This window comes from Anabrus simplex, chromosome 10 (genome assembly GCF_040414725.1).
Source record: "Anabrus simplex isolate iqAnaSimp1 chromosome 10, ASM4041472v1, whole genome shotgun sequence".
Lineage (NCBI taxonomy): Eukaryota > Metazoa > Arthropoda > Insecta > Orthoptera > Tettigoniidae > Anabrus > Anabrus simplex.
The window spans coordinates 31970048-31985076 of record NC_090274.1 but is presented as its reverse complement, the minus strand read 5'-3'; the positions used below and the strand labels follow the sequence as shown (position 1 = coordinate 31985076).

At 38.9% G+C, this 15029-nt stretch overlaps 1 protein-coding gene across 4 annotated transcripts in view; it reads right to left on the bottom strand.

Moving 5' to 3' along the window:
- Positions 1–15029, bottom strand: part of LOC136881973 (zinc finger protein 860) — a 147436-nt gene that overhangs the window by 108131 nt on the left and 24276 nt on the right. For 3 of the 4 annotated variants that reach the window (XM_067154446.2, XM_067154448.2, XM_067154445.2), the window contains 2 exons: positions 6955–7033; positions 4349–4459 (listed from right to left, as the gene is read on the bottom strand). In XM_067154446.2, coding sequence (XP_067010547.2) covers positions 4349–4459; positions 6955–7033 — 190 coding nt within the window. Of the gene's footprint in view, positions 1–4348; positions 4460–6954; positions 7034–11296; positions 11740–15029 lie in introns of those variants that run through there. The other variant, XM_067154449.2, reaches the window with a different exon arrangement.

Here is a 15029-nt window from a genome sequence, read left to right as displayed (position 1 = left end):
TCAATCAAAAGATGCTGCCGGGTAATGTCTGGTAGGATGAATAATGAGGCCAAATTTTTGGACTACGTGGTCTGGTAGCTCAGAATACCTGTCCCTTGCTCCATTTGAAGTCCCCATTTCATATCACTGGAGCAAAACAAACTTCCCTTGAATAAGGCTTTTGATAGGGCTTTCAGAGTTTTTGAGTGACAGATTTTCCCAGAATTACTTGTTATCAAACAATATTTCCTCTCTTTGAACCACAGACTTTGCTGGGATTGTTGTCTAGTATTTTCCTCAATTTTCTTCCTTTCCTCATCATTGACTAACAAGATTTTCAGCTTGAGTCACACATGGATCCACACCATAATGGTGGTCATGAATGACATCAAAGCAGCTGGCCCTGTTCTTTTTTGAGAGCAATGGAAAAAGCAAGCTTATATTGGGAACTTTTCACAATACCTTCAACATATTGCTGATATCCAGGCTGATTAACTCCTGACAATGGCCTAACATGTCAGGGATCCTGGAAAATTTGTTCCAACGACAAACATTCCACTTTCATATGGCTAACTGGCCTTATGAACATTAAAACAAGAATAACAGTTAACACCACCTTTCCAATACTTATCTGGCCTTAACCGTTTGGTAGGGGGATGGTGAAAAGTTTGTAAATTTTTAGTGCATGTTTCTGAACACTGAATAATACCAGTTTTGGAGAAGTGCTCTAATGCATAGCCTACAGCAGCAATATACTTTCAACATGCCTGAGAGCCTGCTCCCACAACATATTCACATTCCCCCTCCTACAATATAACTATGTACTCCTTAAAATAAACTTCACATTATAGGTCTTAAATTTTGTGTACTCGGATTTCATAGCACTGCATATTAGAATATCACCCGATGGAAATAAACAGTTTATAAACAAAACAAACCTTTTACTGAAAACTCTGCATCCAGCATCATACAATGATTTATAATTGGAAACAGGTGCTCCATTTATTTCGATTTTCTAAATATGAAATAATCCATCAAATGCACATTTGTGATAGTGATGTTCGCCTTAAGGCTAATGGTCAAATCTTCATAGAAACCAGCACTGGGTAACTCAAGAAATTCACATGCTTTTGGTGATGGACAAGGCTGTACCTGCAGTTTCATGTAAGCATTCAACCTAAAAAAAAAATACATGAATCGCAAGTCTATAAGCAAGGGGAGCAAGTGTGTACATAAATCTCTATTTATGATTAAGTCTTGTGGAGGTATATTTATCAATGTACAATAGTCAAGTAATTGTAATCTTTAGGAGAAGGCATGCCGACTCCCGTTCATTATTTGGATAATAAAGCGTGTTAGAATTTTGTAATTACCGCTGTACTAATTCTTCCTTCCTCCCACTAGTTTTAGCGTCTCTGGTCCGTAGATCATTTTGCAGCTGTTTAACGCTTAAACGCTGAAAATTGTCCATAATATACAACGAGATATACCTATGCAATTTAATATAGTCTTGGAGTAAAATTATAGAAGATAAATCGACTTTAGCTTAGAAAACTCGCTCACAATCTATAGATTCATCACAGCTGACTGGGAGAAACATAAGAAGATTGCCTTGCACTTACTCAGTACTACACGAGCGCTATCTGGAGTGAACTTTCTCCACCTACATCCCTATTGTAGCGCAGACAACTGGAAACACAAGATTCAGAGAAATGAACTACACTCTTACAAATGGCAGTCAGATAAGAGGGCAAATGCCAGGTGAACAATTCATGTCAGCCTGTACAGTGCTCACAGTGAAATTTAGCAGAGGTATTACTTTTATTTAGTATAATATTGCATTTACAGTCTGCTTCTACGGTGTAGTGGTTAGCATGATTAGCTGCCATCCCCAGAGGCCCGGGTTCGATTCCCAGCTCTGCCACAAAATTTGAAAAGTGGTACGAGGACTGGAACAGGGTCCAATCAGCCTGGAGAGGTCAACTGAGTAGAGGAGGGTTCCATTACTGCCTCAGCCATTCTCAAAGTAGTTTTATGTGGTTTCCCACTTTCTTTCTCCAGGCAAATGCTGGGTTGTCCTAACTTAAGGCCACAGCCACTTCCTTCTCTGTCCCTTCCAACCTTCCTACTCCCCACAGGGCCCCTGTTCAGTAGAGCAGGTGAGGCCACCTCAGCGAGGCACTTGTCCTCCTCCCCAGTTTCATGCCCGAACAAATGTTTCACGTTCCAGGATACTGCCCTTCAGGCGGTAAAGGTGATATCCCTTGCCGAGGCCGCAGGGAATGGTGAGGTGGTGTGATAATTGTTTTAAGAGGAACCATCATCCAGGTGTAAGCATATACCGTATAATCCCGAATACCACCCGCACTTTTTTCCCCAAAATATTGGTTCTAAATCTTGGGTGCGGGTTGTATTCAAGCCGTTCATTCTCGTAAATATTTACTACATTTACATGAGTACTGAAATAGATTTGAATACGGTTACTGTACTCGTACTCAACATACCACACGTAAACGGGCATTCAGGTCTTATTGTTCCAGTTGTGTTCTAGAAAACAAGATCGATTTTTTCTTAATACGGTTACAGTGGCATGTAAACGCGAAATGTAAGGTAATGAAATACGGTAAATCAAAGAATATGGGTAAAGTAAGGGATGGATTCAAAACGGCGTCCGCAGTCATTTACTGTGCGTGAGAAACTTAAAAGTTGTAAGCGAAGCTGAAATACATGGAAATCGTGTCATTGGCAGAAAGTACGATACGGATGAATAGTGTATTCGTGATTGGCGGAAGAAGAAGAAAAACTTTTAAAAAGTAACGGCGATTGCAGAGCGTTCTGCAGGCGGAGTGCAGTGTTTCCAGAAATTGAATGACCCCACAAATTTGCGATAGAAAAACATGAGTTAGGATATGGTGTTTCTAGTTAAATGTGTCAATTGAAAGCACTAGGTATCTCAAAAGAACTCAAAACACAGGGTTTTACTGCAAGCCGCGGATGGATCTAAAACTTATCGGAGAAAGGGATTGTGCAATCGGAGACGTACGTCTATTTCATGTCTCCCTGGGGCGTATCAAGAAAAATTAACGGCCTTTCTGCATCACATTATTCGAGGAAACAAAATTCTTATTTGCTGTCATAAATTGGGAATGCTGACCGACACATGTCTATTTTGAAATGCCGTGGGAAAATACAGTGGATACGAAGGGTTCTAAAAGTGTAATCATCAGAACAGGTGGTAACGAAAAGCAACGATGCACAGTAATGTTGTGCGTATTAGTGGATGGAACCAAACTCCCTCTATATGTGGTTCTGAAAAGGAAAACAATTCCGAAAGGAAACTTGCCGTCCGGTTTTATTGTTAGAACACAGGCGTCCAGCTGGATGGACAGTGCGTTAGTTGAGGACTAGGTGAAGTGCATTTGGCAACGTCGCCCGAGAGCTTTGTTACAAAAACGAAACATGCTTGTGTTAGACAGTTACCGAGGACATACAACTGACGCTGTAAAAGATATGAGGAGGAAAGGAAAAACCTATCTTGCTATAATTCCCGGAAGACTCACTTCTATTCTACAGCCATTGGATATGTGCGAGAACCGGCCTTTTAAAACTGCAATGAAACAGTTGTACACCGAATGGATGTCTGATGGTGATCACACGTTAACACCAACCGGATGAGTGAAGGGGCCTGAAGTGGAACCAATATGAAGCTGGATCAAGACGGCATGGGTGAGCATTCCCAACGATCTAGTGTAAAGATTTTTGTGATGATTTTATTAATTGTAAGCTGTTTGAATTTATATTTGTGGTATATTTGAAGAAAATTAAATAGGTATGCAAGTTATTTGATTTTTTACTTTTTCTGAATTTTGCCGTCTCAAATTTAGGGTGTGGGTCTTATTCGTTGGAGGGTGGTATTCGAGATTATATGGTAGCCTACTACTGTTGAATAACCCCTAGGGATCTGCTCAAAGTTTCAACGTCTCCATCCGATGGACAAATCGCCATCAACAGCACCATATGCCCTCACTCCATTTCCAGGATTATGGCACGCAATCTAATGATTAGAAATTGTATACTACCCAGCCAGCCAACATTCTGATGGTGAAAACTGTTTCCATCAGCGGGTCTAAAACTGTTTCATGGTGTCAGACCAAACACAATTTGACAATCAGGGCCACTATATAGGCTAGATTAATAATTAATTCCATAGGATTTTCAAAATTACTAATGTGTGGTTCTGTATTGCAGAAATTGAATGTTAAAGGTAATTTACAATTCAGGCATACATAAATCTAATGATGAGAATAAATACATTTGATTTAGACCAAAGGTAATCTTACTACAATGGTATGAATTTGTGAGATCTTACCTCATTGCCTCCTTCAGTCAACACTTCAGTCTTGAAAACAAAATCCTCAGGATCTTTAATCTCTTGAAAAAATACAGGACAGTCTCCAGATTCCATACTGTCTTGCCTTACCTGGAAAACAACAAAATGACTATGAACAGATCTACTATTATCTCCACTCCAACTGCATAATCTTCATTCTACACAAACTTTTATGCCTTTCAGTATTCAGTCTGCAAGCCTCTGTAAATTGACTAAGTGCCTCCAAAATACTCTATGTTCAGCTAGATCTGTGGCTTTGTTTAGTTCCACACACCCCTTACATTTGAATCAATAAAAACTGAGTCTGAACATCAGTACCTTGGTCTCCTAATTCTCTAACAATCCACGGCCGAGTCCATTATTCTCCTACGTAACCTATCGTTTCGCATGACCCACAACCAAACGTTTACAACTTAACTCCAATTGAATTTTACAAGAAATCATCGGATCATCAAGTACACAGTGATCTAACGCCACAACAAGAACATTGCTCTATTGTGTTTTATCGTATTCGACTGGATGGAATTTAATTCCATGCATCCACTCTTCGATTTTTAAAATGTTAAATTGTATTGGCAATAGTTTTGGATTTCTTAATGGGGCCCCCCCTCTTTTAATTAGATCTTTTTGTGTACAGGAATTTTAATTTTAATTTGACTAGCTGATGAAGGGAATGTATAAAGATTCTCGAAACATGTACTAGACCTATGTAAATAAATACAAATAATTAATATTTAGTATCGACTAGGCGGACCATCCACCCACATATTTGTTATGGTAGATAAAAGCGACACTCGAGTACGTTTACCATACTCTGGAATCCTCATCTTGAAATATATTTTGCCGAATATTTACAATACCATAAAGAACTTGAAATAAATGCATCATAAGTCAAACAAGCTACACCTTATAAAAAGGTGCCAATCTGTGAAGTGGGCTATCAGTAATCCCATGTAAACAGTCACTATAAAAATTCTACAACCAACGAAAATGAACTACATTACTCGCAGCAAGCTATCAGTCAATCACTCTCTAAACTAATACCTGTGTTCATCAGGGAAGTTATTCTTGAAATTGGTGTGAGAGAGCTTGTCAGTTTCTAAACACACTCGTAACAGAAACACATGGTTTAGTCCTCAGAAACTCAGGAATAAGATCCCAGTTCCTGTAGCAAATGAGAGTGTTTGAATACGTATGCGGGTCAACTAGTATGCAAACAAGCACCACTGACACATTCCTTTCTTTAAAAAAATGTTCTGTGATAATTTCTCCTTAATAGTGAGGTGATATCTGTAGTAATTACAGGCAATACATAATAATTAGCACATGCTAAAATATTTTAAAACAGGGTATTCCAAAAGTAACATTAAAAAGACAAGATTTATTGTATATTAATTAATATTATTATTAAACTGTATTTATATTCTTATAATTTAAGGTTGCGTTTAATGGGAACAAGACAATTACAAATTTTTCTTTTTGCTATTTGTTTTACGTCGCACCGACACAGATAGGTCTTATGGCGACGATGGGATAGGAAAGGCCTAGGAATGGGAAGAGGTCGTGGCCTTAATTAAGGTACAGTCCCAGCATTTGCCTGGAGTAAAAATGTGAAACCACGGAAAACCATCTTCAGGGCTGCTGACAGTGGGGTTCAAACCCACTATCTCCCGGGTGCAAGCTCACAGCTGCGCGCCCCTAACCGCACGGCCAACTCGCCCGGTTAATTACAAATTCATGGGGGAATGTTACTATCTACAAACGTTCAATTTTACTATCAAAGACCTGAAATTATGTTATCGCTCTTTCACACAAAGTACTATTTGCTGTGTATGACTTGCTCAATCAATCCATTTGGATCCAGTCTTAGATCAAAAACTTAATTTTGATGTGACATGTAATTTCTCTGTGTTTCCCCTGTATATTTTCTGCATTTTTATTTCCCATTTTTTTTGGTTTTCCCTGTTTTTTTCCAGAAAATGGGTAACCTGTGACATTTCTTTAGGCCTGATGTGAGAAGTGTTTGATAAGGAGGAAGCTGGATAAACACAGGAAAATGGAAGAAACAAAAACATATGGTTGAATAAAGGTGGTAAAATGAAATGACGTATGGCTTTTAGTGCCGCGAATGTCTGAGGACATGTTTGGCCCACCAGGTGCAGGTCTTTAGTTTAACTCCCGTAGGCGACCTGCGCGTCCTGATAAGGATGAAATGATGATGAAGACGAAACATACACCCAGCCCCCGTGCCAGCGAAATTAACCAATGATGGTTAAAATCCCCGACCCTGCCGGGAATCAAACCCGGGACCCTTGTGACCAAAGACTAGCACGCTAACCATTTAGCCATGGAGCCAGACAATACAGGTGGTGATAGACTAGGAGCATAGAAAAAGCATAAAAAGACGGAAGCTAAAAAGTCAATATTATAAGTAATGGAAAGGGAAAGAAGATAGCATACCAAATGTGTCAAGTGTTAAACTGCTGTGCTAAACAAAACATTTAATTTCTCAAAAGAAACACTGTCAGATGCAGTTCACAATGGCCACAAAATCCTACACCAACAAGAGATGTCAGTTTACTTACCGTATTTACAAAGTTTTCTGCACCAGGCAGCCACACTTTTTCAATACTCTTACTCAACTTGCGTGACCCAGGATTACGTCTATGGAAGAGAAAGAAATAAAATTATTATCTTCATTTAGTATACTCTTATTATTCTACTTACACTCCAAACAACTCCACACATTTAACCACATCTTTTCATTTAAAGCATATTTTACTGAGAGAAGGAAAATTGGGAAGAATTTACACAAAAGAAGAACATGGATGGAGCTGGCAGTATAAGAATAGTGTATGAAATTATAAAATGTATTAGGAAATAATTTACACAAAGTTGATGAAAGAGGAAGGTGGAGAGTCGATAACACATCCAGAAGAAATAAAGAGAAGATTGAAAGAGTATTTTGATAAGCTGCTAAATGTGATAAATTGTGCACAAAAGACTGTAGTAATAGGGTGTGATGACTAAACAGTGGAAGATGCTATAACAATGTTAGACGTGGAATTAGCAATCCATAAAATGAAATGGGGAAGGCACCAGCGATGGATAGCGCCCTGCAGGAATATACAAAATAATATATGCATCCGCACTTCCTTCATCCGCATCCGCAAATGGTTACCTGCAGATATTGAAACTGACAGATCTGTTAACATAATACAATAGGCCTGACACCTGGCACCAGAACCCCCGCCGTCACGAGTTTATGAGGTATTTTCTCTTGCAATAACTACTGACGTATTGACCTTTGTTCCTTAATTCCATTAACTGCGGGCAGGAACCAGGTAGGCTCAGGTCAGATTTACGGCTTCATGGTCTCAAGGCTCTTTATCACCATTCCCCCACACCACTGTCAACGGTCACCTAATCACCAGGAAAAATAAGAGTATAGCCGAGTGAAAATCAATAAATGTCATTATTTAGAAACTATCAGCAAAATTATCCGCACAGTCATACAGTTTGTATCCACCAAGACACTAACTTCTTGGATATCCGCATCCGTGCAGAGCTCTAGCGATGGAGGACATTCGTATGGAAATGATAAAGGCGGCTGAACCTGTTGGACTATAATAGGTGTACAAATTGTTAAAGTGCATATGGAAACAGAAACGTGTGCAGGAAGATTAGGGAAAGAGAATAATAATGCGAGTCTTTACGAAGGGGATAAAAAAAGTGTGTGATAGCTACAGAGGAATCATACTCTTATCAGAACTGGCAAAGCTACTGGAAAGAATATTAGAGAGGAGAATGAGAAGTAAGGTAAAAGAAGAGTTCCGAGAGGAACAATGTAATTTTAGAAGTGGACCCAATCTATAGCAAGTGGCAATTAATGAAAAAATAATTAGGAATATAGAAAAGATCTGGTCATGACATTCATAGTAGGTATACGATAGTGTAGCCCAAGGAGGTTTGGGAAACCATGGCCAAAAATAGACTGGGTACACAAACAGTAGAAATGATGCAAGCAATGGACAACTGTATCAGCAGTGCACAGACTCGAGTTGGATGGACGGGATTTTTAGAAATGAAACTCAACTAACATACAGGAGTGTGCTTCACCTCTTTTGTTTCTAATGGTTATGGATGAATTTCTAAAAGAGACAAAGGAAGCATATGGGAGTAGGGAGATGAAGTTATTACTATTTAGGCCTACAGACGATATTGTGGTCTGCGGAACGAACAGCAAAGAAGTACAAGAACAACTTGATGCATAGATGATACTTGTAGTTTTAAGGGGCCTAACATCTCGGTCATCAGCCCCTAATGGTACGAAATGAGACTAAATGTAATGACAATTTAAAAGTCCAAAACTCAACGTGATGATAAAGAATGAATGGATGAATATGAACTTAAAATAATTAGCGAATCCAGCTCACAATATTGAAAGTTAAAAACAATTACAAAATTAATCCCCCGACTAGTATTAAAAAACAGAGACCATGAACAATGATTATGAACTTAAAACAATCAGTGTATTCGACTTGCAATGCCCCACCTTCCCAGAAACTGTATATAATGACCAAAGGGCTGCTTCCAAAGCACAATCCTGAATCAATGATGCTTGTTGTCTAAAGGGAACCAAAATCCATGTCAAGGGCCCCTCTTAATGGGTACTTATCACTAGGAAAGTTAGGACCATGGTATTTCTCCTGTAGCGGTACTAATAATGTGTAACGTAGACTTATGGTGTTCTACACATTGTGGTAATACAGGTAATGTAATACGCACAGGGAGCGCAGACCTACGGTGTTTCACACATTACGGCGCTACTCATAGGCAACGTAAACCCATGGTGTCCTCACATTAGTGTACTAATCACAGGGACTCATACTATCCCGTGGTGTTCCTCGCATTGTGGATGCTAATCACAGGCAAAGCAGACCCACAGTGTCGCTCATATAATGGTACTAATCACAGGCACCGCCAGACCCGTGATGTTTCTCACAATGGTACTAATCACGGGCAATGTAAGCCCGTGGTGTTCCACATATATACTAATCATGGGTACTGTATAGTAAACTCATGTCCTCATCGCGAGGTGGTGCAGCTCTTTTCAGGCACACCCCAAATGGAGGTGAGCTGCACGTGCCATTTCAACCACATACCAGCCCTCCTGCCACTCTTATATTTCTTGCAGTACCGGAAATCGAAACCCAGCCCCCCCCCAGGATGGCTGCTAATAACACTAACTGTTACGCTACGGTGAAGGACATGGGTATTGTAAAACCCATACTAATTCACCCTCTGCTGCTACTAATCACAAACCTATTGCTTACCTAACATAGTGGTACCACTCACAAGTAAAGGCGACCTTTGGTGTTCCTCGCATGTGGTATTAATTACAAGTAGTCTTGTGGTTCTAATTCAATCATCCCTTGGTCGCCCCTCATAGTCACCTCTTACAACAGGCAGGGGATACCGTGGGTGTATTATTCGTCTGCGTCCCCCCACCCACCGGGGTTTTGATGCACTGAACAAGAAACTTGAAAAGTATGCTATGAAAAACAGGAGGAAGACAAGGGAAAGGCATTGAGACAACTTGTGGTGAAAGCCTTGGAACAGAAGTTTCAATTACCTAGGGTTTGAATTAATGCAGAATACCAGACTGGACATGGAGAAAACAAGAGGGTGCATTCTACCAAAGTGTTAAGAAAATCTTGTCTGGAATAAGGAAGTACCAAGGAAGTGTAAAGAGATGATGTACAAAATGTTTTAAGCACCCATATTGACCTATGAGGCTGAGACCTGGACAATGATAAGTAGGGAGGACAGTATAATTCCAGCCAGCGAAATGAAATATGCAAGTATGATAGGAAACAAGGAAAGACAGATTGAGAAACAAAGATGTGAAAAAGGAGGTGGGAATGGAAAACCTAAATGAAAGAACTGATAGGAGTAAACTAAGAGGGTTTGGATACAAAAAGAGGATGGGAAAAAAAAAAGAATACCAAGTTCATGGGAAAAAGTGCGAGGAAGATCTACAACAAGGTGGATTGATTTTATATATTCTTGTTATATTACTTTACTTCCAGATCTCTGTAACCACATCACCGCTCCCTAGACAACACCATTTCCCTGAGTGTACCTCCCTATTACCCTTCTAAACAAATTTCCTAACTTATACGTACCACTACCACAAAGAAATAGTAAACTTAATGTATGTAACCAAATGTCTGCACATTGAGAAAAGTAGCCTATATTCAGATACTGTAGTCTCTAAACGTTTATTCCCAGGCCCAATTCGCTCAATTTCAGAACTGAAAAAAATGTAAATACATGGAACCAAACCTCCAATGTATTGCAGTAACACTACTGAGATGAAAAAAAAAGAAGTCCAGCACTTCAAAAAAAAAGTATTGGATGACAAATCAGAAATGCCATACAAGACAGACAAATTAAATCCTCTGTAGGGGTCTTAAAAAAAAACAATAGTTGACAAAGTGAGGGCAGATAGAAAACTGAACATCTGGGGCCCGGCATAAGAGGCAGAATTGTCACGCTCAGCTCTAATGTATCATAAATCTAGAAGACGTATTTTTTAAATATTGTTATGTGCCTGCCAGTGATCATTACGGTACTTGTTATATGCTTGAAAAAAAGAAAATCAAGGCTTACTGGGTAAATACAGCAGAAATGAAGCCCACTTGGAAGCATGGCTGTCAATCAACCAATAAATCATTGTATACAGTGAATATTTACACACTTCACCGGCCTGCCAGAAAGCAGATTCTTGATGGGATACCGTACTGAACTGATTGGTTGAACTAGCAAACACCAAATAAAGGGCCTATTTAGCAATGAATAGTAATTATGCCCAAATTCATTATATTTCACCATGTTTTAAACAATATTATATCCAGATTTTACCCTTGATCCAGATTGAGGTCTTCCTCTTTCATTAAATTAACTATTTTATTCGCATATAGTTTTTCACCACAAACGTCTAGCGCATGGACGCCATGCCGTTTTTTCCAGCGGCCAAGCCATCCGTCACTGGCTTTGAACTCACTACCATTTCCAATCCTTTTATGGAGGATTACGGCCATTTCCTTCAAAATCGGTCCCGTAAATGGGGTACCCGTACAACGTTCTTGCACAAACCACAGCCATAACGCATCATTCACAATTTCATTTGTTGGCTTCTTTAAAGTGCGTCTAGTAGAGAGTACTTTTTCCGATTCGACCCGATTACAATAATCCTGCAGAGAGTTTCGATTGTGCCGCCAATCATTTACGGTACTTTTCCCGACTCCTAATTCACTACAAATTAACTGCACTGATTCACCTTTATCTAAACGTTTTAACGCACTAAGTTTCTGGTGGATTGTTAAAACTTTCCGTTTTCTCTTACCGGCACTCATTTTACAGTCACCAAAATAAGATATCCTACACCTGCTTAATGCAATTAATGAATCAGCAAACCGACTTTAAACGGCATCCGCTACTGTGGACGACATTCTGCACGATCGCGACCGTGAGAAACCGGAAACTACGTCGGCCGGTTAACAGGATGTCCACGGTACTATCCGAAAGAGGAAAATAAAAAGGATCCTGAATCACAGGTTAGAAATTAAAACTGCCGCACAACACCCACATCATTAATGAAATTCAGTGGCACAGGTTAGGTTACAGAACTGGTTTTATTTACAAGGCCATTGGGTACCGAGACTACCCTAACCTCAGTGTCGTCCTTGAAACTCCTATGCGCCTGAACGTCAATTCGTGTACAAAGTAACAACGCAACTAATAACAAAACTACCATTTAAATTATTTAATCGTATACCGTACTTACAGTGAGCTTATTTTATCATAACCATTCTGGGGAACTGACGGCTCATATCTAAACCGAAACTGCATTAGTTCATTTGTGCAAACTACGTTACTCACTGACATTTCGCATTTCTTGCTCTAATACCGGAGAAACTCGGGCGCCGAGATGCATTGCGGTAAACACGGCCTCGTTTCGGAGGCAACTGATCCGTACGCTTCTTATGATTTCAAGGTAATCGCATGTGAATACGCAGGAATTACTTCTTCGAGTTACTGGACCCACACTAAGGAGAGACATCACATTTCACTTTTAACCAGTATTACTTTCCGTTACGGTGTTTACTCACCAGCATACACGGCGGGACCGATAATAGGGCGTCGTCATGTGTCCTCACTCTTCGCCTCACACGTGCTCGCACCTCAAATCTCTTTTGTTGATATCGTATCGACCAAAGATTACGAAGGATAGATGAGCAACTTCTATCGCTTCTATGCTCGAACAAGCAACTGAATAACAAATGACGAACAAAATGACGGACTTCTAGCAAATACAGTACAGAGATGACGACGGATAGAAGAGCAACTTCTGTCGCTTCTATGCTCGAACAAGCAACTGAATAACAAATGACGAACAAAATGACGGACTTCTAGCAAATACAGTACAGACAATACGCGACACTGAGCGAGATATCGAGGAACAGCTATTAGAACTCTCTCTAGCGAGTAGACCTGATAACTACTGATTCTGTCATAAGAGCACGTGTATTTGTGTGTGAAGTTTTTGGTGTTATTTATGCGTTTTCAGTGAGCTGACATAATTAAATAGTAGCGTGTGTCATTCCTTGATATCTCCTCTCAACATGAGGGGAAAGGCATGTGCTGTGTTTGGCTGCAGTAACTATGAAGTTAGGAAGAATGCGCGGTCTTTCTTTCGCTACACTCGTGACAAGAAAATGTAATATTGACAGTGACAAAGAGATTTTTATAGTACTTCATAATCTTCTGACCTGCTCTACCCATATTTTAACTGGCTTAAAATATAATACGCATATTGTATTGTATAATGCAGCAGTTAACCTTCAATACCGATGTGGTGTTGAAGGTGTGATCTGTGTGTTTTGAAATGTCACAGAAGCGATTTGGATAAGGTGTACAAGAAAGAAGGGACGTTACGCTTATATAAGAATTATAAGATATGTTCAGATCATTTCCAGGCCAGCGACTTTAAAAATCCTCGACTGTACATCCAAGGGTATGTTACATTTTTACTCTAATTGTACGTAAATAATCCTCAAAGAATCACTATCGACATTTTCATACTTTTCTTTCTTTTATCCCACTTCTCAGATTAAAGCCGGGATTTTATAGATTTTCTTTTGTATTAGTAGACTTCATGTTAAGAGGAAAATTGTCCAACTTTTAAATGTTAATTCATTGCATCATGTGTGTAAGGAATGTTCCGATATTTTTATTGATAAGTGTCTTATTGTGATGATACAATGTTTTTAAATGAGAAAAAGGACAAATCTAACCGTGAAAGTTCAGGCAGGAATGCTAAAGCAAAAAATAAATAATAATAATAATAATAATAATAATAATAATAATAATAATAATGCATAAATGAAAGATCAACCCATTTCACAGTAGTCCATTTCACATCTTGTTTATATGTCTAATTTCAGTCTTTAAATAATAACCTCTTAAATAATTCTTCATTCATTTATCCAGAATCGCTTTAGCAACTTCGAAGTTAATATCTCAATAATACTTAATTTCTAGACGTAATTTATTTATCCATTTTCGTATATACATTTCCATTGATATTTGAATTTAGCGCGACTTTTCAGGTCAAGTCACTAGGAGCGCCACCGTCGAATTGTCTCCCATTTTAACAAGGCTAAATCCGTAAGTGTCACGTATTGTCTCTACTGCTTCTATAGTTAAGTAAAAAAAAAAAAAAATCTTCAGAGAGCGCAGAAACCAAATAGGATAGAGTAGAACGAACTACAGTATGAGTGAATATAGTAAATGGTATAGTCTAGTGACGGAAACAGTGCGACGAAGTCCATTCCAGCCGCAATGCCACATGTAAACAAATTCATGTGGAAAGGTCGTATTCTGATAGGCTGCTCGCTCGCTCTAAAGCGTTGTTCAACCAAACAACATTACCTATTTTTTTAAAAATTCTAGCATCTGTCAAATTAACTAAATGACTGCTAGAAGATTTCATTTGTATTGTAACCTTCATTTGTACATGTGGGGAGAGATTGGTTCGTATGGCAAATATTGCGCCAAGTCTAAAAACTGAGTATACAGCCACTGTTTTAATTACGAATAGCGCCGTTTTAATGTGCTCACGTTAATAGCTGCTCCAGAACTATTCGGCACTATCTCAAAAAGCACAGTTTTTAGCAAAATGGAAATTAAAGATTCAATGTTTTGAAAATATTTAAAAACCAGAGAGAGCTAAGATTCTTTTTTCAATACCCACAGTTAAATAAACACTATCAAACCGTGAAACTACTTACATTCCTGGATTTATGAATAAATAAATATGTAAATGCAATTTTCGTAGGTTTTTGTTTTAGTTGGTGCCTTAATGCTCTATGTATAAGTACCTCAGTACAAACAGGCCTCTAAGATCCTTATATAACAAGATTACGGGCAAGTCACCAGCATTCTTAACATGCTGTCATCTACAGGGTGGCGCACGATAAGTCACTTGATTTGTTTCAAGAATAACACATTTGTTGTTGACAAATTTGTAATTTATTGATGTAGAAGTAAAGAATACAGCTTGGAAATACAACCTAACGAATCTCTGTCGTTT